Source organism: Drosophila ananassae, chromosome 3R, assembly GCF_017639315.1.
Source record: "Drosophila ananassae strain 14024-0371.13 chromosome 3R, ASM1763931v2, whole genome shotgun sequence".
Taxonomy (NCBI): domain Eukaryota; kingdom Metazoa; phylum Arthropoda; class Insecta; order Diptera; family Drosophilidae; genus Drosophila; species Drosophila ananassae.
The window spans coordinates 15,045,105-15,069,161 of record NC_057930.1 but is presented as its reverse complement, the minus strand read 5'-3'; the positions used below and the strand labels follow the sequence as shown (position 1 = coordinate 15,069,161).

The 24,057-nt window shown below is 45.2% G+C and overlaps 10 protein-coding genes across 14 annotated transcripts; 5 read left to right on the top strand and 5 right to left on the bottom strand.

Annotated features, from left to right (window-relative positions):
- Positions 1–252: 252 nt before the first annotated feature.
- Positions 253–2,410, bottom strand: LOC6496996. Its single transcript, XM_001962930.4, has 3 exons — positions 969–2,410; positions 740–916; positions 253–682 (listed from the first exon to the last, which is right to left on the bottom strand). Exons 1-3 carry the CDS (start codon positions 1,691–1,693, stop codon positions 352–354), a joined length of 1,233 nt encoding a protein of 410 aa, XP_001962966.4. The 5' UTR covers positions 1,694–2,410; the 3' UTR covers positions 253–351.
- Positions 1,681–7,443, bottom strand: LOC6496995 (coiled-coil domain-containing protein 102A). 2 transcript variants are annotated; one of them, XM_032455379.2, is made up of 9 exons: positions 7,120–7,443; positions 6,988–7,058; positions 6,886–6,925; positions 6,285–6,805; positions 6,024–6,227; positions 5,631–5,967; positions 3,390–3,556; positions 2,619–3,252; positions 1,681–2,491 (listed from the first exon to the last, which is right to left on the bottom strand). In XM_032455379.2, exons 1-9 carry the CDS (start codon positions 7,270–7,272, stop codon positions 2,483–2,485), a joined length of 2,136 nt encoding a protein of 711 aa, XP_032311270.1. In that variant the 5' UTR covers positions 7,273–7,443; the 3' UTR covers positions 1,681–2,482. The 2 variants fall into 2 exon arrangements, with proteins under 2 accessions (XP_032311270.1, XP_001962967.2); XM_001962931.4 differs by lacking the exon at positions 2,619–3,252 and having other exon boundaries at positions 7,120–7,440.
- LOC6498508 (glutaryl-CoA dehydrogenase, mitochondrial) lies at positions 3,983–5,497 on the top strand. Its single transcript, XM_001962932.4, has 2 exons — positions 3,983–4,555; positions 4,612–5,497. Exons 1-2 carry the CDS (start codon positions 4,090–4,092, stop codon positions 5,403–5,405), a joined length of 1,260 nt encoding a protein of 419 aa, XP_001962968.1. The 5' UTR covers positions 3,983–4,089; the 3' UTR covers positions 5,406–5,497.
- Positions 7,444–7,500: 57 nt separating the features above from the next.
- Positions 7,501–8,334, top strand: LOC6498509 (PHD finger-like domain-containing protein 5A). Its single transcript, XM_001962933.4, has 4 exons — positions 7,501–7,782; positions 7,854–8,044; positions 8,104–8,189; positions 8,249–8,334. The coding sequence occupies exons 1-4, from the start codon at positions 7,731–7,733 to the stop codon at positions 8,253–8,255; spliced, it is 336 nt and encodes a 111-aa protein (XP_001962969.1). The 5' UTR covers positions 7,501–7,730; the 3' UTR covers positions 8,256–8,334.
- Positions 8,277–9,399, bottom strand: LOC6496994 (coatomer subunit epsilon). The gene has a single exon (XM_001962934.4). The coding sequence runs from the start codon at positions 9,277–9,279 to the stop codon at positions 8,359–8,361; it is 921 nt and encodes a 306-aa protein (XP_001962970.1). The 5' UTR covers positions 9,280–9,399; the 3' UTR covers positions 8,277–8,358.
- A 12-nt stretch (positions 9,400–9,411) lies between these two features.
- LOC6498510 (kynurenine formamidase) lies at positions 9,412–11,557 on the top strand. 2 transcript variants are annotated; one of them, XM_014906678.2, is made up of 3 exons: positions 9,412–9,478; positions 9,630–9,758; positions 10,761–11,557. In XM_014906678.2, exons 2-3 carry the CDS (start codon positions 9,632–9,634, stop codon positions 11,531–11,533), a joined length of 900 nt encoding a protein of 299 aa, XP_014762164.1. In that variant the 5' UTR covers positions 9,412–9,478; positions 9,630–9,631; the 3' UTR covers positions 11,534–11,557. The 2 variants fall into 2 exon arrangements, with proteins under 2 accessions (XP_014762164.1, XP_001962971.1); XM_001962935.4 differs by having other exon boundaries at positions 9,448–9,547.
- On the bottom strand, positions 11,553–17,784 carry LOC6496993 (daxx-like protein). 2 transcript variants are annotated; one of them, XM_001962936.4, is made up of 4 exons: positions 17,436–17,784; positions 13,130–16,730; positions 12,890–13,070; positions 11,553–12,776 (listed from the first exon to the last, which is right to left on the bottom strand). In XM_001962936.4, the coding sequence occupies exons 1-4, from the start codon at positions 17,484–17,486 to the stop codon at positions 12,065–12,067; spliced, it is 4,545 nt and encodes a 1,514-aa protein (XP_001962972.1). In that variant the 5' UTR covers positions 17,487–17,784; the 3' UTR covers positions 11,553–12,064. The 2 variants fall into 2 exon arrangements, with proteins under 2 accessions (XP_001962972.1, XP_032311269.1); XM_032455378.2 differs by lacking the exon at positions 17,436–17,784 and adding an exon at positions 16,906–17,284.
- A 347-nt stretch (positions 17,785–18,131) lies between these two features.
- On the top strand, positions 18,132–21,387 carry LOC6498511 (protein transport protein Sec61 subunit alpha). Its single transcript, XM_001962937.4, has 4 exons — positions 18,132–18,323; positions 18,521–18,588; positions 19,455–20,546; positions 20,642–21,387. Exons 1-4 carry the CDS (start codon positions 18,317–18,319, stop codon positions 20,903–20,905), a joined length of 1,431 nt encoding a protein of 476 aa, XP_001962973.1. The 5' UTR covers positions 18,132–18,316; the 3' UTR covers positions 20,906–21,387.
- Positions 21,388–21,725: 338 nt separating this feature from the next.
- On the top strand, positions 21,726–23,010 carry LOC6498512 (mannose-P-dolichol utilization defect 1 protein homolog). 2 transcript variants are annotated; one of them, XM_001962938.4, is made up of 3 exons: positions 21,749–21,985; positions 22,069–22,165; positions 22,222–23,010. In XM_001962938.4, exons 2-3 carry the CDS (start codon positions 22,078–22,080, stop codon positions 22,893–22,895), a joined length of 762 nt encoding a protein of 253 aa, XP_001962974.1. In that variant the 5' UTR covers positions 21,749–21,985; positions 22,069–22,077; the 3' UTR covers positions 22,896–23,010. The 2 variants fall into 2 exon arrangements, with proteins under 2 accessions (XP_032311268.1, XP_001962974.1); XM_032455377.2 differs by having other exon boundaries at positions 21,726–22,165.
- LOC6496992 (inosine triphosphate pyrophosphatase) lies at positions 23,008–23,900 on the bottom strand. Its single transcript, XM_001962939.4, has 3 exons — positions 23,614–23,900; positions 23,252–23,561; positions 23,008–23,171 (listed from the first exon to the last, which is right to left on the bottom strand). Exons 1-3 carry the CDS (start codon positions 23,735–23,737, stop codon positions 23,030–23,032), a joined length of 576 nt encoding a protein of 191 aa, XP_001962975.1. The 5' UTR covers positions 23,738–23,900; the 3' UTR covers positions 23,008–23,029.
- Positions 23,901–24,057: the final 157 nt, after the last annotated feature.

Genomic DNA, 24,057 nt, shown 5'->3' with positions numbered 1-24,057 from the left:
GTGCTGCCATGTTGCTAAGTTTTCAGCAGGGCAGCCATTTTCCAGCTGATAGCGCCATATTTGAAGGTTCGTGTCTTCGCTACATACGTTCCAGGGCTGGCGAATACAAGTCCGCAAAAAAGGACATGAATTTGAAATATTACATTTAAAAAATGATTTTATATTATTTACTATTACTTTATCTTTAAGCTTAGCATTGTGACAATATACCTTTTTCTGGCTACCACTCAAATAATATAAAACACACATGCATTTAATTTTAACTACTCCATTAGATAATCTCCGCCAATCTCAACTAGAATTGATAACTACATGATAAATATAAAGCAAGCTCATTAGGTTAAAATACGATCAAGCCTTGCCCAGCATCGGTTCAAACTTTTTGGGTGAAAAGTTGTGAAAGTCCTCGACTTGGCGATAGCCCCACATATCCATAGCATCGACACAGACCTTCTGGACAGCCTTGATTTCATCAAATCTCATTTTGCTCATCCACTCGTAGGCGGAATGGGTGCTATATCCCCAGGCATTGTCCAAATCATAGTTTTCTGGATTTATCCAACTGCGAGGATGGATGCCCCGGTGCCTTCCCTTGGAACGCTGTAGCGGTATGCCGTAAAACTCAAATACTTGTTTAATGCCCTGAGCCGGATGCATTGCCAGATCCTCATACCGTATGGTGCTGTGGGAAGTATCGCATTAAAAGGATAATAATGTAAACTATTCATGAGGTTCTTACCTAAATCGGTCCGGGTACTGCTCTCGGAGAATCTGAGCCATTTTAAAATCGCTGACCATGTCCATGCAGAGGCTAGACGCTTCGCAGTCCTTCAGGCCATCGCACCAATTCCGATTCTTCCGTGAATACATCGTGCCCCGGGGATCACGGACGAGTAAAAGGATTCGAAGATTCAATCTGGAAGAGAAAAATTTAGTTTTTTTACACAGAAATCGAGCAAGGACCTTACTTCCGATCGAGCAACAATGCCAAGTACTTAAGCTTCATGTTGTAGACAGCCATGTTTATGAAAGGATGGAGTTTACAGATGGCCGCCAAATTATCCGGATCCCAGCAGCTATCGTGGCTGTAAGTCATGCAGAGCTTCGACTGAGCACCGTAGAATCGCCGGAAGATCGGCGACCTCTTGCCCCATTGTATCATCTTCATGGAACTATTGTAGTCGCAGTTGTAGAGCTCCTCCAGTTCCTTCAACACCTGAGCGGGCTGGTGTTCGACAGCGGATCGACCGCCGTAGGCAATTAAAGGAGCGTAATGCTGGTAGCAACCCGGCTGATTGGCCAAGCTATCCAACAGCGTTAGCGCTCCCGATCCCCGAAAGGTAACCAGCATTGAACGTATTGGTGTTCCGCCCGTCTCCATGGTATAGTTGCTAATGTCGCCCAGGTGACGGGTCTTAAAAGCTACAATGGAGCGTTGCAGGCTGACCGGATCGGGCATCAGGAGGGGCATCAAGAAGAATATGAAGACGGCGTAGGCCACATAGACACCGATACAGATGCCCGTAAATTTGGTGGTACGTGAGACTTGCACCATGATTGATTTTTTGAAATTTGATTCCCAAACGAAAAAAACACTTGAAATTTTTATTTTATACAGATCTAATGCAGGGAGTGAGTAGCAAGTGAGGAGAGACATTTGAATCAGAGATATATTATATATAGTTTGTAACATGCTAACTTTATTGGCATACCATTTAAGAACTAAAATACATTAGTATTGCTATTGATAAGTAAATATTCAGAATTTAATTTTGCGTATATAGGCGGTCCCTAATGCTGCTAGAATTCTAAAAACAAAACTCTAAAAAAGACTAGACTTAAAAAAAAACAATTTTTTGAGTGTTGAGAATTTGAAAATAAACTTATATTTCGATTTAAGATCAGCAGCATAGGGACTTTTATTTTAAATCTCATCAAATTTCTATAGACTTCTGGCACTAATTATTTATTTTGTAAAAATCGAACCTGCATTATGCTTCAATACGTATATATGTTGGTATATCTTTTAATAAGTCTGTTGATGGTTATTCTCAAGGCAAGGGTTTCCGATCTAGATGAAGGTTAAGGATACTGACTCCTTACAACCGTATTATCTGCGAGTTAAGCTCATAAGGATATGGCCAGCGGAAGCAGTTTATGGAATATTATTGAAGATAAAATGTATTTTTAAAATTGTTAGATTAACAATTCGATGATGAGAATTGGTTTAAAGATATTTTGGAACTTAAGTCACTAGTTTAGAATTTCAAAGTACGTAAAAGTATGTTTTCTTACATAAGAAAAAACTAAGGAACCAGTTGATATATCCTTACGGGGACTAACGATCTATCAACTTAAAATTACTTATAAATTTTTTTTAAATTAATACTAATTAATACCATTAACTCTCTGTCGAATGTATTTGTTTCAATCGCTGTTTCCCTCGGTTTCATCGTCCAGAAGCAAACTTGTCGAGCCATAGCTACGGAGTCTGTAAGATTAAAAAAATCACGATTTAATGGCCATTTTTTACACAAAAATAATTAAGAGTTTAATAAGAAAATAATTAAAAATGATAAGTATTAATCAGACACATTTTTTCACTCCACAAGTCTCACCTCATCATCAGATACCTTAAGACCATCTAGATTAATACTATTCCTGGCATATCCCACCCCAGGTGCTTGCTCCTTCTCGTGCGCCTCGTACAGCTGTCGGTTGAGCTCGTCTTTGGTGGAGGAGGAAGTGGAGCTACCCCCATTGTTTATGCCCTTGAGGGGCAGGGCAAGATTCGCCCGACTAGCTCCGCTTCCTGCACTGCCATACCGTCCATTCCCCGAGCGCTGCCTCTGGTGATGATGGTGCTGGCCATGCGGATTATCGAACTTCTGTTTGGCCCGCTCGAACTCCAGGTTCCTCGACTTCGACTCGAAGATGTTCTCCTCCAGGTGCGTGGGCTTCGCATCAAAAAACGCTGCTGCTGCTGCAGCTGCCGCCGCCGCGGATGCGGCTGCACTGCTCTGCTGCTGCTGGAGCAGAGTTCGTTCCGTGTGACTGGATCTCTTCACCGAGGCGGCATGATGGACAGCGGCATCGCTGCCGTTATGGGAGCTCCTTAGTCCCGCCTGCGAGTCATCAAAGATCTGTCGCAGATCGTTTATATTCGGCAAGCAGTCGTTGGGAAGCTCCACGGCGATCTTGTTCCTTAATTGCACCCCGCCCAGTCCCCTCATCTGTGGGCTCGGGGCACGTCTAAGTTAGGTGGGTTAGAAGTGATTGTGTTAGGATGTTAGCCAGTCCAGCACCAGAGAAAAGTTAGTGGGTTTAAGAATTAGTCAAAGGTGGTTATAGATATATATTGTGTTAAGTGGAGGAGTCACGCTTCATACCTGTTCTGGAGATGCTGTATCTGGACCTGCAACCCCTCGGTCTGGCCCACCAGCTCGTCATTGGAGCGCTGCAGCCGACGCACCTGGTTGACTGCCGAGTCCAGTTCATCCTCGGCACCAGCCAGTTCTCGCTTTAGCTCCTCCACCCTTTGACGAAGGCGTTTCACCTTAAATAGTTAACATTTTATATTTATTTTTCTAATATTTATTTAAAAATAAATAGGTTAGGGCATTCGTTATAATCTCAAAAACAAAACAAGAGGCGTGCTTTCAGAGTTTCTATCCAACTGATAAGCCATCGACCCCCGCCAAGCTGTGATAAGAATCGAAATGGGAAAAATTTCCTTTACTTCACTCTTGGTTTCTATCGTCAAGTCAGAAATAAATAGATGCGATAATGCGAAAAATTTCGAACCCAAAAGATTAAGATTCTACAAAAACAAAACTAAGGGATAAACAGAAAGGAAGAGAGATAAGAGAAAGAGTGGAGATCGGGAGAAAAAGACTAGGAGAGACAGTTAGAGCTTGGAGCTTTTCAGAGAGAGCGAGAGTACTAAACCATCACGAAGCCCGTTGAGGGGGCCTCCCGTTTGGAGCTTTTTTCATTCTCGAACCACTTCACGAGCGAAGAACAAGCCAGCTGTTCTTCGGGGAACCTGCTGATAATTTCCAACCAAGAGAAGGAAAACAAATTGGAAAAATGATTGCGCAAAGTGTAATCAGTAAGCTGCGTCCTTGTGCTCGCCGCCTGGCCAGCACGAGCTCTAAGGCGGCAGCCGCCAAATTCAACTGGCAGGATCCATTGAATCTGGAGAGCCAACTGACCGAGGAGGAGGTGGCCATACGAGATGCCTTCCGCGGCTACTGCCAATCGGAACTGCTGCCGCGCGTCAAGCTGGCCAATCGTCTGGAGCAGTTCGACAAGAAGATCATGGAGGAGATCGGCAGTCTAGGAGTACTCGGATGCACCCTGCAAGGTTATGGCTGCGCTGGAGTCTCCAGTGTTGCCTACGGCCTGCTCACCCGCGAGGTGGAGAAAGTGGATTCCGCCTACCGATCGGCTGTCAGTGTTCAGAGTTCCTTGGCCATGGGCGCCATCTACGACTATGGCTCTGAGGAGCAGAAGCAGCGCTATCTGCCCAGCATGGCGCAGGGCAAGTTGATTGGTGAGTTTGGAATCGAAGATCCTTCAGAAAACAAATGATAACCCTGTCCTCTCCAGGTGCGTTTGGTCTAACGGAACCCAATCATGGCAGCGATCCTGCCGGCATGGAAACCCGTGCCAAGTACGACAGCAAGTCCAAGACGTACATCTTGAATGGATCCAAGACGTGGATCACCAGTGCCCCCATCGCCGATGTAATTGTCGTTTGGGCCAAGTGCGAGGACGGCAAGGTTCGCGGCTTTCTGGTAGATCGCAAGATTTCCGGAAAGGGACTAGACACACCCAAGATCGAGGGCAAGTTCTCTTTGCGCGCTTCCCCCACCGGCATGATCCTGATGGACGATGTCCGCGTGCCGGAGGAGCAGCTACTGCCCAATGCTCTGGGCTTCAGTGGACCCTTCAACTGCCTGAATAATGCTCGTTATGGAATCGCATGGGGCGCCCTGGGTGCCGCCGAGTCCTGCGTGGAGATCGCTCGCCAATACACCCTGGACCGGAAGCAGTTTGGACGACCTCTGGCCGCCAACCAGCTGATCCAGAAGAAGCTGGCCGATGCCACCACGGAAATCGCCTTGGGTCTGCAGGCCTGCCTGCAGGTGGGTCGTCTCAAGGACCAGAAACTGCACACGCCCGAGATGATCTCGATGCTGAAGAGGAACAACACAGGCAAGTCCCTGGACATTGCCCGCCAGATGAGGGACATGCTGGGCGGCAATGGCATTAGCGATGAGTACCATGTGATCCGGCATGTGATGAACCTGGAGTCGGTGATCACCTACGAGGGAACCCACGATATCCATGCTCTAATCTTGGGACGCGCCATTACAGGACTGGCAGCCTTTGCCAACTGATTCCGACGTGGAAGGGAGTCTCCTAAAATACTGCATTTAAAACTTTGTTCGAGTGTTATGTGTCGATGTGAATAAAAATTAACTAAATCAAATTATTTTGGCAAGAGGGATGGCTTATCATCTCGTCATAATCGTCAGTTTTCCTCCTCTGATAAGCTGATACGCCTAATCTGGTCCCTAAATCATCCGATAATATTTTTGGAAGAGAACTCGGTCTCCACTTACCTCCGCCTCGTACTGCTCCGCCCGACGAACGGCATGGCCCAGCTCGGTATTTGTCTCGGCCAGCAGCTTTTTTAGCTTGGCGTGTGACATCTTTACTTCGCTAATTTCCTTGTTGCGCTCCGAGAGCTCCTGCTGCAAGGCCCGCAGCTCCACGTCGTTGGCCTGCATGGGGCGGCACTTGCGATCAGATCGTTCCTGGTAGTCCCTCAGTTCAGCACGCAGCTTCTTGTTATCCCGCTCCATGGCAAGTTTCTCCGATTCCAGGCGCTCCCGCTTACCCCACTCGGATGCATTCTCTGCTTGCAAGTGCTCCAGCTCAGTGCGAAGTTCGGTGAGTCTAAGTCAGCCACTCAGTTAGTTTAAAACTCAATACAGAGGATGCATATAACTCACCGACGCTCAAGGTTCTCGCGAGCGGCAATCTCCTCTTGTAGGGAGTTGTTAACGATACGCATCTCGGCGCGATGTTGCTCCTGCAGAGTGAGAAGTTCTCGTACTGCTTCCTGTTTCGCCGAACGCATCTCCTCCTGTCGGCCACGCACGTCCTGGATCTCTAGGGTAAGCTTCTCAATGCTCTTGTGCAGTTCCAGTTTCTCACTAAAAAATATAATAAATTAGTATCTAAACTATAAGGTAATGGAGCTTAGAACGTACTCTCTTTCCGCCTGAAGGGTTTTCTGCGCCTCATCCAAACGCAACTGCAGCATAGATATCTTCTGCGTCAAGTAGTCCTCATCAAAGTCATCCTTTGAAAGCTGCTGAATCAGACGCTTTTCCTCAGCAGCAGCCGCTTCATCCAACTCTGTAAGATGCTTCGGCATGGCCCCTTTCAAGGCGAACTCCTCGATGTCTTGATCCTTGGCTTCACTGGGCAATTTCATGACCAGACCATCCTCGCTATTAACGTTCTTAAGTCCATCCGACGAGATGTCCGGTGAACAGTTAGCATCCCGCCCGTTGGCCTCTGCATCTTCGCTGGTGTCGGCGCGATGGAACTGACCGGCATGCTTCATCATCAGCGAGTGCACCTTCTCCATTTCCTTCTTGAGCTGCGTAATCTGCAGCTCGAGATCGTTTTTCTCGCGCTTGAGGGAGTGTGCATCTTTCATAGCGACGTCCAGCTTGATACTCAGCTGCTTGGACTCCTCCCTGGCTTTGTTGCGCTCGTTACGCACCTGGAAAAAGTTGTTTGTTATTGGACACCGGGCATATTGAACCAACTTTAGAGCCATGGCAACCAGACTTCCATAATTACCTTACTCCACTTCTCTCGCCAGTTGGCAGTGCAATCGGACCTGAAAGCGATGTATTCTTGTAAGGCGGAGAGCTGTAATTAGATTCAGATGCAGTCACTTACCACCACTTCATGGTCTTTTCCATCTGAGCCGCCCTGGCGCGAGCTTCATGCAGCTCCCTCTGCCTCTGGGACTATGAAGTACAAATTTGATAGAAAAGACATTTTGTGGAGATAAAACAAGTTATCACAAACCTCTCGGGCCTCCCACTCGGTCTCCCCGTATCGAGCTGACATGGTGGTCCCCATGACGCCTACGCCGCCCACAACATCGTTGGGAAGGGGCCGTCGGTTGCCCCCCACCGGTGCAGCTGCCGCACTCTGAGTCGTAGATGCAGCCTGCGACATTTTAGTAGAGTTCTACTAATTTCTGGTTACTGTCCTTTCTCAAATGCAATCTTCCTAGCTGATTCGTTGCATTCTTCGATTGTTTTTCTTTTGTTTTTTTGTTTTTAGGTATACTGACGTTGTTTCGCGGTTTCCAATACTGACGTGACTTAAAAGGGCGTTAGCTAACACGGACTCACAGGTACAAATGGCACGTGTATAAACACTTGCAGCTAAATAGAATTAGGCCAATCTAAAAGAACATTGCATAATTCTATTTCTGTTAAATCTAATAAGCTCTGAAAAAAAATAAAGCCTTTTTATAATAGAAAAACCCTAATTACAATACCCCTTGTATTTATTTAGTGCGCTTGACAACCCTAACAATTTTACTGGCACGAACGGTATCACTAGAAAAGCCGCAGTTTTTCGTGTAAATTTTGTTTTCTTAACAATTACTTACAAAATACAATAAAAATATGGCTAAGCATCATCCTGATTTGATTTTCTGTCGTAAGCAGCCTGGCGTGGGTAAGTTTATACATAAAAAGTCCGTGAAGCATGAGTTTTAATGTTTTGCCTTCACCACCCACATGGAACAGCCATTGGACGCCTGTGCGAAAAGGACGATGGAAAATGCGTGATCTGCGACTCATATGTGCGTCCTTGTACCCTGGTGCGAATCTGCGACGAGTGTAACTATGGATCCTATCAGGGAAGATGCGTCATCTGCGGAGGACCCGGTGTGTCCGATGCTTACTACTGCAAATCCTGCACCATTCAAGAGAAGGATGTATGTAGCAAGCAGTCCTTTTAGTGAGCCTTTTTCCTAAACCGTTCTTTCCTTTGCAGCGTGATGGCTGTCCGAAGATCGTGAATCTGGGCTGCTCCAAGACTGACTTGTTCTACGAACGCAAGAAATACGGCTTCAAACAGAAGTAAGTTACAGTTGAATGATTTCAAGAACACCAAATAATGGTTTTGATTTCCATTTCAGCTACTGATGTTCTCTCCACTACCTCATATATTGCTAAAGCATTTTTATTGTAGTTTAATACATAAAGATAGAAGATTTTGATAATATATATTTGGAATTTTCATTTACATCTAAACGGCCAACAGTTTTTCTTCGCCCCCGAGATCGTATTGCAGGCACAAGCGGTCAAACTCCGCAGACTTTTTGTCCAGGTCGGTGACAAAGTCACTCTTCGGATAAAACTGTCGCAGCTGTTCAAGATTCCTGGTGATGGCCTCACTTGGCTTGCCCGTGAGATGAGCCAGCACCATAAGGTTGATGAGCGTGTCGTAGTCGTTGTGTTTCTTCAGCAGAGATTCCCGCAGCACTGAATCTGCTTCCTCGTAGCGCTCCAAACCCAAGTGAACCACTGCCTGTCCGTTAAGCAGGGCCGGAGTGGGCTTGAACTTCTCGCAAAACTCTTGGTAGATGTGGAAGGCATCCTGCATCTGCTCTGTGCCTTGAGCGAGGGCAACCCACGCCTGGGCTAGCTGCGTCAGAGTGGCATCGTCGCTGATTTCCTGCATCTTAGCAACTAGCTGCTTGGCCAGATCCACACGTTGGAGCCGGAGCAGACACTGCACGGACAGCGCCATGGATTCCAAATTCGTTGAGCCGTGCAGAATCTTCAGAGCGTTCTCGAACTGTCCGTCCCGGCAGTAAACGATTGCGGTGGCAAGGTGCCAGATGTTTGTCTCGTCCTCATCTCCAGCCACCTTGTCGGTGAGCTTCTCTAGCAGCTCCTCCGTCCGCGACGGTTGCTCGAAGGCCTCGTGAACCAGTCGGAGGGCCTGCAGAGGGGTGGAGTTGTTCTCCTTGATGTCAGAGGCCACAATTCGGCCAGAATCGATGGCCAGGTAGGACAGGTACATGTACGATAGCAACTCCGGTCCAGCGGTGCTCTGGTCTGGGAGCACAAAGTTGATGGAGCCCATGAAGTTTCCGATGTAGTACTCATTGCGGGCATCGAACAGCGCCGAGTTGGTGTCCTCTTCGTTTTGCTGACGGCTCATTTTGTAAATTTTTTCTGCTTATAAAAATCAAAACACGGATTTATGTTGGCTGAGTTGGCTTTCCAAGTTGTCAAAGTGAGACCGTATTCTTGTTTCGCCCCACAATCCGTGTTGTAAAAGTTGTAAAAAAGTGTTGTAAAAAGATGTATTCTTAAGATCGACTTGGAGCTTAGAGATTGAATCTTGGAGCTCCAATCCGGTTTGACTTGTTACACTTATAAAAAGCTTTGATATTGAATTTCAATTGATATTAATTGCTTCACAATTAGTAACTATTCTATCTGTTTTTGTTTTCTGTCTGTTTGACATTCTTTTCTAATTTAAAATTTCGTTTCTAAATTTTAAATCAGCAATGTATAATCCGGAGTGCGAAGACCTTAACAAGGAATATTTTCCAAGTCATAATACCGTCCGATTCCAGGACCACCAGGAGCCGAATGTGGCCGTGCTGGATAATTTTATGAAGATAACTCGTCAGCGTAAGACATTTTTTTTATGACATCAAACTCATTGTTGTAATGTTTAGATTTACAAATTTTCATAAAATTCATTGCCGACTTACATATATTTATTTCTGTCCCACTTTCTAATCATATTTCTTGGTATAATATTGCTCGTTGGGGTGCTTAAGCGCTACACTTTCGGTGAGGCCCGTCTATTATCTATGGGGGCCATCAAGGTCACCTTTAAATTTAACTCTGGCACTCATAAAAAGTAAAACAAACAAAAATCCTAGATAATTTTGTATCATGTTATAGTGTTCTAATATGAGCATTTTCAGAAGACTGTTAACCAGGTCCAAAAAAAGAATGTTGAATGTCATACAATTTTTTTAGTATTCCTGTAAAAGAATGTTTGAAACCGGTAAAGTTTAATTTAATTTACTTAAAATTCAAAAATTACGAAAATGTTCATTTCACAGATTATTAACACTGAAATTCTGTTACCGTTAGCGATGTACCGTTACAAATCAGAAATTCGCTTGTAAAATAAAATTTAAAATAATATAATAGTTATAATTGAATATTATTCTGTATATCGGAAACTACATTATTTTTTTATGACATTATATGTTCTTTCTTCAAATTACTCGCCACATTTCACAGTTTTTCGTAATTTTTATACTGAAGCCAATCAAGACTGTTATGCATTGTACTGTTTGCGATGCAATTTTTCTTTTTTAAATAGTTTTAAAACAACCAAGTCCTTAAAGCTTTCTATTTTAAATACAAATAGTACTGGTACAATATTAAATTGTAGAATATTTCAATTTTTGTCATATTTTTTCCACTTTATACCGTAGGAATGTACCGTTCGCGACCGTTAAGTAATTTAAATGCTCTCCTCCATTATAATTGTAAAATAAATAATGATTATGAATATTCCTATTCTTAAAATAGAAAATTTGAAAATTAAGAACTTTAAATTAATTACCATAAACTTTACCATAAATAACTACATTTAAATTTCTGCTGTTTCAGATAGAGAGGCTCTGTTCAACCAGGGGATTCAAGTGGACCAACGTCGCTATGGCCCGGACAGACAGGTGGTGGATATATTCTATTCCCTGAAGAACAGCACCCAGGCAGCTCCACTCATGGTCTTCGTTCACGGTGGCTACTGGCAAATGCTGGACAAGAACAACTCGTGCTCTATTGTCGGTCCTTATGTTCGTCGTGGATATCGCGTGGCCGTGATGGACTACAACTTGTGTCCAAACGTTACCCTTGGACATTTAATGGAGCAGTTTAGAGACTTTATCGCTTGGATCTTTGACTACGCAGAACATTGTCAGTCGCAGGGAATTAGTTTTGCCGGGCACTCGGCTGGAGCACATTTATTAGCCGAGGTCCTTAAATCCCCGGGAATCATTACTCTCGCTAGAGCCAGGATGGTTTCGTCTATTATCTTCATAAGTGGTATTTACGATCTGCGGGAGATTTGGAATTTGGAGTCGGTGAATCCAAAAAACATTTTAGGCATCACCCATGCCCAAGCGGAGGCCCTTTCGCCGATCCTATGGGAGTACAACGATGTAGACTTTTGGACGTTCACCGGAATGCATGTCATCGTGGCGGAGCACGAGAGTGTCACCTTTATTGAGCAAAGTCGCCGGTTCGCCGAGTCCCTGAGACATCAGGGATTCAAGACCAATTTTAAGATATTCAAAAAATACGATCACTTTGATATTATCGAGGAAACATCCGACGATAAATCCGAAATCTCACAATTCTTACGCAGCATCGATGAATAATAAAATTGTAAATATTTTCAGTTATTTCTTTGTTTCTTTTTTGTTTTGTTTGTTTTTTGATTTTTTTTTGTTTTTTATAAAATGAACTTAGTTTAGTAGTATTTCATATATACACTTTCTAATTAATACCGGACTCTTCGTTAAAGTAAACTGATGACTAAGAGAAGTAAATAAAATTCTTGGCGACTAAACTCAATTTATAAATTATACAGGAAAACAAAATCTACAAAATAAATCTTCGTTTTGTCCTCATCACAACAATTTGTATAAATTATAATAGTATATGGTAGATGTTAAAGTTAAATGGTTTATAAATTGGTTATGTATTTTGTACTGCTTATTCTTGGTGCTTATTATTTTCTCATCTTCCCAAGAACAGTGAAACAGTTTGCCAGCAAAGACAATTTAGAAACATTTGAAAAACAATAAACAAAGGAATATCTTTGCTTTTAAAAGTTATAAGAATAAACAAAATTGAATAAATAACTCAACTAGGGTTTGCAGGCCGGCCTGCTGATGCGCCGCCACCGTTTACAGCTCCTCGTCCGAAATAACAATCTCTGCGTCCATCGCTGGCTTTGCACTTGGTTTGGCTGTCAAGTTCTGTTCGTGGACAACGCTGGCGTTCAGACTGGTGACAGACATGATTTTTAGCTTGCCGTTGGGCGGGGATTGGCCGTCCTTAGCTTCAGTCTCACATCTCGTTATGTCTATCACATCGGCATCTGTCTTTGATGCTTCTTTTGCAGAAGATGCATCTCCTGTTTCTGAAACCACAGCTGCATCGGGGTCAACTGCTGCATCTTTAGCTAAAACATCGCCTTCTTCTGCAGCATCACCTTCATCCCCAACAGCATCTGCCTCTGCCACGTCAGCATCTTCATCCGCTTCAGACTCGGCATCGCTCACTTCGCCATTGACCTTGAAGTTGTCCACGAACTCGTCAACATCCTCATCTTCCGATTCAGACTCCTCTTCCGATTCATCCCCATCCTCGTCTTCTTTTACGTTGGCTTCGCCAGGTTTCTCATCCTTGAGAATTATCCCCTCGGATTCCTTTCGTAACGCGGCGGCAGCAGCCGCTTTAGCCGCTGCCTGGGCACTGGTACATGGCTTGTCGTCGTCCTCGGCCATAGCAGCCAACTTGGCGGCCGCCTCCTCAGCAATCTTTTGCTTAAGCAGCTTCTCCTTGAGCCGTGCCTCTTGTCGCTCCTCGGCATTTAAGTCTTGCTCTCGGGCATACCTATAAGAAATGGATTCATTAAAGGGGTTTTCACAAAAATCAAAACATAAACAGTCACTCCTGCTTTCAGAAAAAAACCAAAAACAAGGATGATATTCTCGTATTATGCTCACTTTTCTAGGACATCACTTATTTTTTTCTGCTTCTTGTTGTTTTCCTTAAGCTTGGCCAAGAGCTCCGGATCACTGGCAGCCGGATCCTTGCCGTTGGAGGTGAAATGAGTAACGGTCTCATAGAGATCAGTTTTGCGCCGCGACTGCAGGAGATGACCCACTTTGTTAAAGGCATCGTAAGCTGGAAAAAAAGAGTCACATTAGAATGGGAAACACTATCTTAAAGATTCAAGCTATTACCTATTCGTTTCATCTCGAATTTGGCTAGACCCAGTTCCTTTTCCTTGTTGCAATGTTCCAACAGTTGGAGGACGTCATGGTAGTCGGGGAACTCTTTCATCCGATTGACAAAAGCAGACAAAGTACGATTAAATTCTTCATAGGGAGTATCCTTAAAAACGATAGGTTGCTTCAGGTGGCGATGGGCGCTCTTGCTTTCGCCGGTTAGATCACAGATTTTTTCATAAATTTGGCAGGCGCGTTTCTTGAAACGCTCCACCTGTAGATAGCTAGAGTCCTCGTCATTAAAATCAACATCCGCCTCCTCCAGCATCTTGATCCGCTTCGTAATGGTATACAGAGTGCGGTTTAATTTGCGAATACGCTCGTCGCGCCGTAAATCCCCTGTGGGAGAAACTGGCTCAGGTTCGTCGTTCTCCTCCTCTTGCTGCTCCTGCGCCGGCTCTTGTTCTGCCATATGGTTCTCCGTTTGCTTCTCGCCACATCGAGAGTGCGTCGTGGTTTCCTTTGCCACCGGAGTGCTTGCCTTTGGCGCCGACACTTCTCTAGATGGCTTCCGTGCCTTCACCTTCGGCAGTCGCCTCGCCTTCATTTCATCCACCACGTTCTTTATGTGGACGTAGACCAGATCTGACTCGTTCTTGATCCGCAGCGAGGCCACCTCCAGTAACTTGTGGAAACCGCGTGATTGGAGAAAGCTCTCGTTCACACTGTAGTAGTACTTGGTCAGATTTCCCTGCACCAGGCGCTCCATATCACTACTTTTGTCCACCTCGAGACAGAGCTTCAGGAATGCCGCATACTCGGGGTTGAAGGGCGCCCTAGCTGGAGGTGATTTTTCCGTTGGCTTTTCCAGCATTTTCTTCTTGCGTGGCGGTGTTTCCGGCAGCTCAACCAAGTCCACCACTTCCGTGACATCTGGTGACTTGAGCTTTCGACTTTTATCTCTAGGACTAGGTTGGATTGTCGGCTGGATGGTTGCTGTGGAATTTCCATTGCTCTGAGCTTCCAGCTTCTCCGTGGGCGGTGTGGTGGGCGGCGATTCCACCAGAACAATCGTCGGCGTGGCCCCGGTGGGTTCCTTCTGCTTTTGTTGCTGCTGCTGCTCGAGAAGATGCCGCCGCCACTCCTCGTCGGACTTCTTGAGAACAGTAATCGGCTGGATGCGTTTCGCTGAAGGCTTCGGTGATGGTATCGGTACCGAAGATATGCTCGCTCCCGGCAGTGAATTCAGCTTGAACGCCGCCGCCTTGGCCAGGTGCTGTTGCTGCACTGACAGGGGAATCGCCGCCGGCGGAGGTGTCGTTGTGGGCGTCAGCTGTGGCGTAATGCTGGTGGTTGGCGGCAGATTTAGCAGCAGCGGCTCATTGAGGGCTGCCGCACAGTGCGGGGGTGTGGCCAGCAACCGCTGCGGGGGCGTGGCACTCGCCACCGTAAATCCCTGAAGCTGAGCTGATGTCAGGGGCGTTGGTGCAGCATTTTGTGGGGTGCTTCGGAAAGGCAAGGTACGTGCCGCACTCATGAAGGGACTCATTAAGGGATTAACTGCACTCGGCATCTGGGCCTGTATTGGGTAGATGGGTCGGTTGCCGGGCGACACGGGCGAGATCTTGGCCACCGTGGCGGGTGGCCTGACTATTGGCCCACTGTTCTTCTGGGGTGGCGGAGGCGTTGGAATGCCCATGGGCGTAATCTGCATCTGGGCAAGATGAGCGGGTTGTGGTGATTGCTTCTGTAAAAGATTGGCAGCCTTTGGTGATTGCTTCTTGGAGAGATTAGCGGGCTGTGCTGGTGGCTTCTGCAGAGAATGGGCTGGCTGGGGCAACTGATTCTGCAGAGAATGAGCTGGCTGTGGTAACTGCTTCCTTAGAGGACTAGCGGGCTGTGGCAACTGTTTCTGTAAGGGATTAGCAGTCAGTGGTGGCTGCTTCTGCAAAGGATTAACTGTAAGTGGCATCTGCTTCTGTAAGGGACTAGTAGGCTGCAGCATCTGGGGTTGAACCAATTGCTTGGGTGGCACCTTGGTCACCGTGGGTGACTTCTGCAGCGTGGGCAGCTTTTGTATCGTCATTGACTTGTGGGTTATTTGATTTATGGACGGGTTGACTGATTTCGAAGCCACTTGCGGCTGTCCAGGAGTCTGCTGACCTATCACAGTCTTGTTCTGCTGCTGGACCTTCAAGTTCTTCTGTGGCAGTAGCTGACCCACCGTCAAGCTCTTCGGCTGCTGCGGAATCTGCTGCAGTAGACCTTGATTTCCTTTTGCCGCCTGCTGCTGCTGCTGCTGGGCCATCAGTACCTGCTGTGGGTTCTGCTGGTTAGCCTTTTGCTGCATTTGTTGCATTTGAAGCTGTCCAATGGAGGCTCGCATCTGCTGACTTTGTAATTGCACCAAAGACTGTTGCTGGATTGGATCTAGGAATGGATTTGGCTGGTGTTGTGCAACTGGTCCGAGGGATACTCTCGTTGGCTGTGAGACCTGCTGCTGCTGCTGCTGTTGGGGTGGAATTTGTCCCAAGGATACTCTTTGTTGCTGTGGTGATTGTCCAATAGATACTTTCTGTTGCTGCTGCTGTTTGGGCTGCTGTTGCAGTTGTACAATAGGTGACTTTTGTGTTTTTTGCTTCTGCTTCTGTGGCATTATTGGCGACTTGAGCGTCGCCCCATGGAGTTCTGTGATTTTTTTTATTGGTTGAATTTGTCCGGCCTGAAGTTTCGGCTGCTGAGGCTGCTGAAGTTGCCCCGCAAGAATTTTTTGCGGCTGTATCTGTTGGAGTTTACCGCTTAGCATCTTATGCTGCTGCGCTTGCAGTTGCTGCTGTGCGAACTGACCAACCATAACCTTCTGCGTTGGCTGCAGCTGACTGATGGTTACTTTTTGCTGGGGTGCTGCTCCTACAATAGGCTTTGGTGGTTGCTGTTGCTGTTGCAGTTGCCCGGCAAGCTGCTTCTGCTGCTGCTGATGTACTTCTTGCTTTATTGGCGTCTTTGGTTTCGAAACACTAATCTTAAGTGATGGCTTTTGTTGGTGCTGTTGTTGTTGCTGCTGCTGCTGCTGCTGCTGCTGCTGACCTATCCCAACCGGTGTTATTATTTTCGCGGGCATCTGTTTCGGGAATGCTCCGGTGCCAGCGTAAACAACTTTGCCGGTTGTCGTTACACGGATCGGCTGACTGGGAGTGATCTTGACCTGATTGCTGGGCACACTTGTTATCACCGCATTCGAACTGGGCGCCTTGCTGCTGACTGACCAGGCTACATTCTGGGCCGCAACCATTTTCACCGGCTTCCCCATCACGTTGTTGTTGCAGCTGTTTGTGTTGTTATTGTTATTCTCGGCCAGAGATATTGTGAGATTGCCATTGGCGGTCATGTTGTTCTTCTGATGTTTGGTCACTGTGATCCCACTGGGTATGTGCATCGATCGGAGGGGATCCGCCAGGATGGGAGAACCCCTGGGAGGTCCTGTTCCGGTTCCTGATGGTCCCAGAGATGCTTTCAGAATGTTCACCAGTTTGGTAGGCACTCCCGCCGAACCACCAGATGGGGTCACCTGTTGCTTCGGATCCGTCAGCCGACGACGTTTTCCTCCAGGTGGGGACTATAATAAAAAAAATACAATTTATTAGAAAATTAAACTTGAGGTTTTAAAGTAAAAAGGATGTTTTTTTTTAAAGAAATTTTCACATTTAGCTAGAGGCTTTTAATAATCATTTTTTAGAACACAAAACCATATTAATTTTAATTTAAATAAAACTATTATTTGGTAAGAGGACCTGTTGGCTCTTTTGCATTTTAAATTTGAATCAAAATATCAACAAACAAAAACCGCAAACGCCCGCAGCTGCAAGTATGTGTGTGTGTGTGGTGGAGACTGGAGAGTCGCGAGCCCGCGCGTTGGAGACAAGTTTGATTTTGAAGCGTATCAGTCATGGAATGTGGTCGTAAAAACGCCCCAATTGCGTCGTTCCAATTTAGGCTGCTCTCTGTGCAAAAAAAACGGTCGGGTCACAGACACATTCAGCTCTCGGCTAATGAAATTAACGCTTGCAATTAAAGTGCAGTGTAGTGTAGAGTGCAAACTCTACACTCTCCATTTCGGCGGTCTGGCAGCTTCACCCCCATTTGCATCTGTGTGGGTGGGTTTACATGCGAGTCCGCTCTCAAAAAAAAAAACAGCGCGAAAAGAAATAAATTCCACTCTTAATAGCAGCACATACACACACACACACACGCAGCCAGGCAGCGAGCCTATTTGAATTCCGACTGTACTTTTTTACCCACACTAGCCAACCCTGGGAATTACCTCTTCGTCCGAGTCCGAGCTCGAGTCAACGCAAATCACCGACGCAGACATTGTCCGACCGAAAACGATTCGCACGCAATTTGTTCACTTTACTCGCAACACCTCGGAATAATTGGATTTTTTTGACATTTGGACTCGTTCCCGTTGTTGCCAGCTAGTTTTTCACTCATATGTGTGAGGCACGACGCGTCTGTGTCTGCACGAAGCTCTCACTATTATATGACAACCCATATATATTTCGTCCGATTATAAAAATTGTCTTGTGTTTGTATTGTTGCTTTGCATTTGTTTTTGGAGAGTTCTACCCTAGTTGGCGTTGCCACCTGGAGCACATATGGAGAAAGTATCGTCAGAGATGGGAGCCAAAGATGGAACTTTTAAATAAGTAGAAGTTCTAGGTGAAGTTTTTAAAACTTTAAGCATTGTTTAGATAGATTTTCTGCCTCTGATTGAAAAGAGTTGGAAGATACAAAATATATTTTTCTTTAAAATTATTTTCAATAATCAATCACACTTCAAAATATTCAAACCAGATTTGGTTGAAACCCGGATTCGAGCAGAACTAGCCATCTGTTGGCTGACTGTGGAACTATCGATGTATACTAGAAAATACTGCTGCAGTACTGATATGTTTGATATTCGATACTTTTGTTATCGATATTTTGACATTTATTTTCGACAGCCCTCGTTTTTGACATTTGGACACGTCGACTTCGCACCTTTTCGCCCCCACTCAAGACTTCATACTCATTCGAATTTTTGAATTTTGAAGCGGTGGTTGCGTCGCTGCGCTCTCGAGTGAAACTTTCTAGTAGTTCTACGAAAGTACATTACCCAAGGGACTCCTCCCTCGGCACCCACGTCAACACAGATCCACCAAGATGGGAAGTAAGTAGACTGCGGCTCATAACTAAAATCGGGAAAGTGCAGCAAAGTCGAGTGCCGCCTTTGGCCGCCCGACGCCTTTGCTTACGTATACAAAAAAAAATTCGATTCCGCCGTGTTCCACCAATAGTGCACTGATGGCTGAAACCTGGCTAGCAATGGATCCGTCTAATTCCTGCCTTTCCATTCACTTTTCGCAGTCAAATTCCTGGAAGTCATCAAGCCTTTCTGCAGTATACTGCCGGAAATTGCAAAGCCCGAGCGCAAGGTGTGTATTACCATTATAACTAACTAATAAGTATTAAGTGAAGTCCAGTAACATTTTTTGTGGTAGTGTCTTTAACGAAAAAGTGCATTTTGTTTGTTAATTTGCGGCGTTTTTCTGTTTTCTGCTGCCCCTTACCCCTCCCCCTGAGACCAGTCCAGTGTTGCCAGCGCACGGGGTGGCTTTCACTTGTCAAAAATTGGATGCGCCACGCAAACAGTTTGCTCTCTCTCCCTTCGTTGAAAAGCGGAAGCAACAACAAATCAGTGCTCGAATGAGAGAAACTAGTCATGAAATGAGAAGGGCTCTTCAATATCAGACATTTTCCATCTATTTTTACCAACTAAAAACAATTATTAGTTAAATATTTCATTTTTATTGAAATTTACAAGATAGTCCTAGTAACTCGGTTAAATAACTTGCAGTTTAACAGTAATTTTCATTCATGAATCTTACTTTTTCCAACTGGTTGCTTCTACTACTTTTCTTATCACTACTTGTTGCCATACTCCTATTTCACACACACACACACACACACACACGAAGAGACTCTCTGACAAGCGAACTACATACGTGGAAACGTCAAACTTCGGCCAGAGAGCCGAAGCACTTGCGACGTCAGCTTCTGTATTTTGTTTTTGCCGAAGATGACGACGATTATAACGAGCCAGCAACTTGATTTTGTTTGAATAATTCCAACACGTACACACAAAGGGAACATGAACATGTGGGTCAACATAGCGGCGGTTTTATTTGCCAAGTTAACATTCAAGGGTAAAGAGAGGCTTTTTAATCAAATCTAAACTGAAGAATATAAGGCTTATACTCATTACTCATCCGAAACTCTTCCATTTTGTAACATTCCACAGATCCAATTCAGAGAGAAAGTGCTATGGACTGCCATCACTCTGTTCATCTTCTTGGTCTGCTGCCAGATCCCGCTCTTCGGTATTATGAGCTCAGACTCCGCCGATCCCTTCTACTGGATCCGTGTTATTCTGGCCTCTAACCGTGGTACCCTCATGGAGCTGGGTATCTCGCCCATCGTCACCTCCGGTCTGATCATGCAGCTCTTGGCCGGAGCCAAGATCATTGAGGTTGGTGACACCCCCAAGGATCGTGCTCTGTTCAACGGCGCCCAGAAGCTGTTCGGCATGGTGATCACCATTGGCCAGGCCATCGTTTATGTGATGACCGGCATGTACGGTGATCCGTCCGAGATTGGAGCCGGTGTCTGTCTTCTGATCATCATCCAGCTGTTCGCCGCTGGTCTGATTGTTCTGTTGCTCGACGAGCTGCTGCAGAAGGGCTATGGTCTGGGATCTGGTATTTCCCTCTTCATTGCCACCAACATCTGTGAGACAATCGTTTGGAAGGCATTCAGCCCCACCACTGTGACTACTGGACGCGGAACTGAGTTCGAGGGAGCTGTGATCGCTCTCTTCCACCTGATGGCCACCCGCAACGACAAGGTGCGCGCCCTGCGTGAGGCTTTCTACCGCCAGAACCTGCCCAACCTGATGAACCTGCTGGCCACCGTTCTGGTCTTCGCCGTTGTCATATACTTCCAAGGTTTCCGCGTGGATCTACCCATCAAGAGTGCCCGCTACCGTGGCCAGTACAGCAGCTATCCCATCAAGCTGTTCTACACCTCCAACATTCCCATCATTCTGCAGTCTGCCCTCGTTTCCAACTTGTACGTTATCTCCCAGATGCTGGCCGTCAAATTCCAGGGCAACTTCTTCATCAACCTCCTCGGTGTGTGGGCCGATGTTGGCGGTGGCGGCCCAGCCCGCTCTTACCCCATTGGTGGTCTCTGCTACTACCTGTCGCCACCCGAGAGTGTTGGACACATCCTCACCGATCCCATCCACGCCCTGCTCTACATCGTTTTCATGTTGGGCTCCTGTGCTTTCTTCTCCAAGACCTGGATTGATGTGTCTGGCAGCTCAGCCAAGGATGTAAGTTGAATTTTAATTAAGGATTATATTTAAAAGTTTAAAGAGAACGGCATATTTAAGTTCAAAAAACTAATACCTAATCATTTCTTCTCCAGGTTGCCAAGCAACTGAAGGAACAGCACATGGTGATGCGCGGCCATCGCGAAAACTCGATGATCCACGAGCTGAACCGCTACATCCCAACGGCGGCTGCCTTCGGTGGTCTCTGCATCGGCGCTCTGTCGGTGATGGCCGATTTCCTGGGAGCCATCGGTTCCGGAACGGGTATTCTGCTGGCGGTGACCATCATCTACCAGTACTTTGAGATTTTCGTCAAGGAGCAGTCCGAGATGGGTGGTATGGGCACGCTGCTGTTCTAAGCAGGCATGAAAATCACCCGCGATGCAATCAACAATAATTAATTAATTCATCATACTTCTCACATGCTCGCTCCCATTAAAAACAAAAAAAAATCAACAAAAAAAATAATTAAAATTCGTGAATTGTTTTTCTTTCCACGTCCTCTGTCCAAACACAACAAATACGCGCGTTTTGCGGCGTTTGGCTGCTAACTTCATCCCAAAATCGAGAAAACAACGTACATTACATAAAAATGGGCACGAGAGACACCTTTATTTTGAATAGTTTTAGTTATATTCAAAGTGTGAGACTACATTGCTTAAGTTCAATATTTCTGCGAATTCATTGAATTTCAATGCAATTATTTGTTTTATATTAAATCAATTGAATTATATTTTAAAGACAACACACGACACGGAGATAATTGAAATTAAAAGATGTACATCAAACATGCAGACAAATTGTCATAATAAAACGTAATTAGATAACTTTTTTAAATGAATTTATGGTTTTTATTTGGGCCAAGGGGACTTTATTGTGTTCAATCATAAATCATAAAGCCATAAAGGTAAAACTTACTTTTTCGGTACAAAACAATTTGAATTTGGCGCCTCTTATACCAAAAATTAAAAATACCAAAAAGGTCACTCAACAGTGGGACAAGCCAGTAAATTATATGATACATATTTTTAAACTAAGGGAAAGAACAAAATTAATCCTGAATTATTTTAAGGAATGTTCTTTTATAATCATTTGTTTAGATAATAAATGATTATTTCATTATAATGAAAGAAAATTTTAAAGTTGTTATTACAAAATATCAATATTTTCAGATTTAGTTTTACTGTGGCCAGTGTTGTACAACGTAAAAAACCACATCGCATTTTCAACTTTTGGCATACTTCAAAGGGAAAGCTGTCATAATCTTGATATTTTGTCAACAATATATAGTTTAGCTACGAAGCTACGGATAAGTTATAAGTACCTGACCTTATCGGCTCATTTCACGCCAAATTCGCCACTGGGGATTAACTTCTTCGGCATTACGTGTTCAGCTATATAGGTGCTTTCAATTTCATTCGCCAGCCACAGCAATCACGGCAAGCGGCTTGATAACACCGGATACGGGCAGAGCTAAAATAGAGGGCACTTACTAATTAACTTCGACCTCTGTGATAACTAGAAGCACAAAATGACTGATATTATCAAGAAAGGAGCGCTCTTCCTCATGAGCGAGAAGTGTTATGACAACTACTTCCTCGAGCACAACTTCTTGGACAGTAAGTTGCCGGTAATCCAGATTGGGAAATTAATAACGTATTATATTCATTCGCAGTTCCCTGTTTCAAGGCTCTGCTGAGCAAGGGCCTTGGCCTGGCCATCATTGCCGGGTCCGTGCTGGTGAAGGTGCCGCAAGTGCTCAAGATCCTCAACAGCAAGTCTGGCGAGGGCATTAACATTATGGGAGTGGTGCTAGACTTGCTGGCCATCTCGTTCCACCTGTCATATAACTTTATGCACGGCTACCCATTCAGTGCTTGGGGCGACAACACCTTCCTGGCCATTCAGACTGTTGCCATCGCTGTTCTGGTTATTTACTTCAATGGTCGCAAGCTACAAGCCGGAGCGTTTCTAATTGGATATCTTGTGCTGATGTTCGTCCTTAACTCTGGACTGACTTCTATGAAAGTCTTGTTCACCATCCAGAGCTGCAACATTCCCATTCTCTTGGTGGGCAAGCTCTCGCAGGCGTACACTAACTACCAGGCTGGATCCACCGGACAGTTGTCCGCTGCCACTGTGATAATGATGTTTGCCGGGTCGGTGGCCCGCATCTTCACATCTATTCAGGAGACTGGTGACACCATGATCATCGTCACCTTTATTGCGTCCACCTTTGCGAACGGTGTGATCCTGTCACAATTGATCTATTACTGGAACAAGCCAGCCGGCGTTGTCAAGGATGCGAAAGCCCAAGGAAAGAAGCCCAAAAGCAAGAAGGATGATTAGGAAGACGATGCAGAAACAGAGAAGTGAACTCGAAAACAAATAAACTTAGTTAGCAACGATTTCTCGACATTGTAGAACAAATGAGCAACTTCAAATAAAGAGTCCTAGATCATTAGTTTGCATAGTTTGCGATTTTATTTCTCCAGTTTGTCCAGCTTATCGAAGTGCTGTTGCAGTTGGGCGAGGGCACGATAGCGGTGCGATATGGTGTTTTTCTCTGCTTTCGGCAGCTCGGCGTAGGTCTTATCATAGCCCTTGGGTTGGAACACGGGGTCCCTGCAATTATCGCAATAAAAATAATTAATTGAACTATAATCAGTTAGCTTATGCAACTGCAATTGTGGGCGATATCTCACCATCCAAAGGCCCTTGGTCCGCGGGGACTAACAATATCGCCATCAGTGATTCCCTTGAAGAGCTGCGGTTCCGCATCCGCATCCTCGCAATAGCCGAATGTACAGATTGCCTGGGCAGATTTATCTTCCCAGCCCTCAAGCAACCGGCACAAGCCCTCCGGCTTCAGTTTCTCCAAGAACCACTTGATATACGGACCCGGCAAACCCTCAAGGGCATTGAAGCACAAGCTGGTGTCCTCCACCAGAACAGGACCATTTACGTGGCGTGCCGCTTCCTTGCACTTCTTGATTGCAATCTCATCAATTTCTCCTAGAATATATTAATTAATTTATGTTTTAATAGCGTAGCTAATACATTTTACCTTGCAACTCCGGCAGATCGATCTTTTTGGAGACAATGGTGCGTGGAAAAGTGGGACCCAGAATGGCAACCAGTTCCTCCAGCTTCTTGGCATTGCCCGTCACAAAGGTAATTGGCTTCGACATGGATTCGTTTTTATTTTAATTAATATATTTAATAAATATGATATTTAAGGCATGAGCCACTCAGAATCAAGCATGCGGTGGCAACAGCTGATTTCTGTTTAGCTTTTTACAGTGACTGGGAAAAAAATAGTACCATATTTTATTAAAAAATATAAGTTTTAGGATTTTAAACATTTATTTTTTCATTAATCCTGCCTTGCGTTTGAATCCAGCTACTGGAATGCATCGAAATTTGAAAATGACTATGATAAAAAAAATTTGATACATCGAGACCTCTTAGACTAATCATTTTATTTCATTTTCTTTTGTTTTTTTTAGAT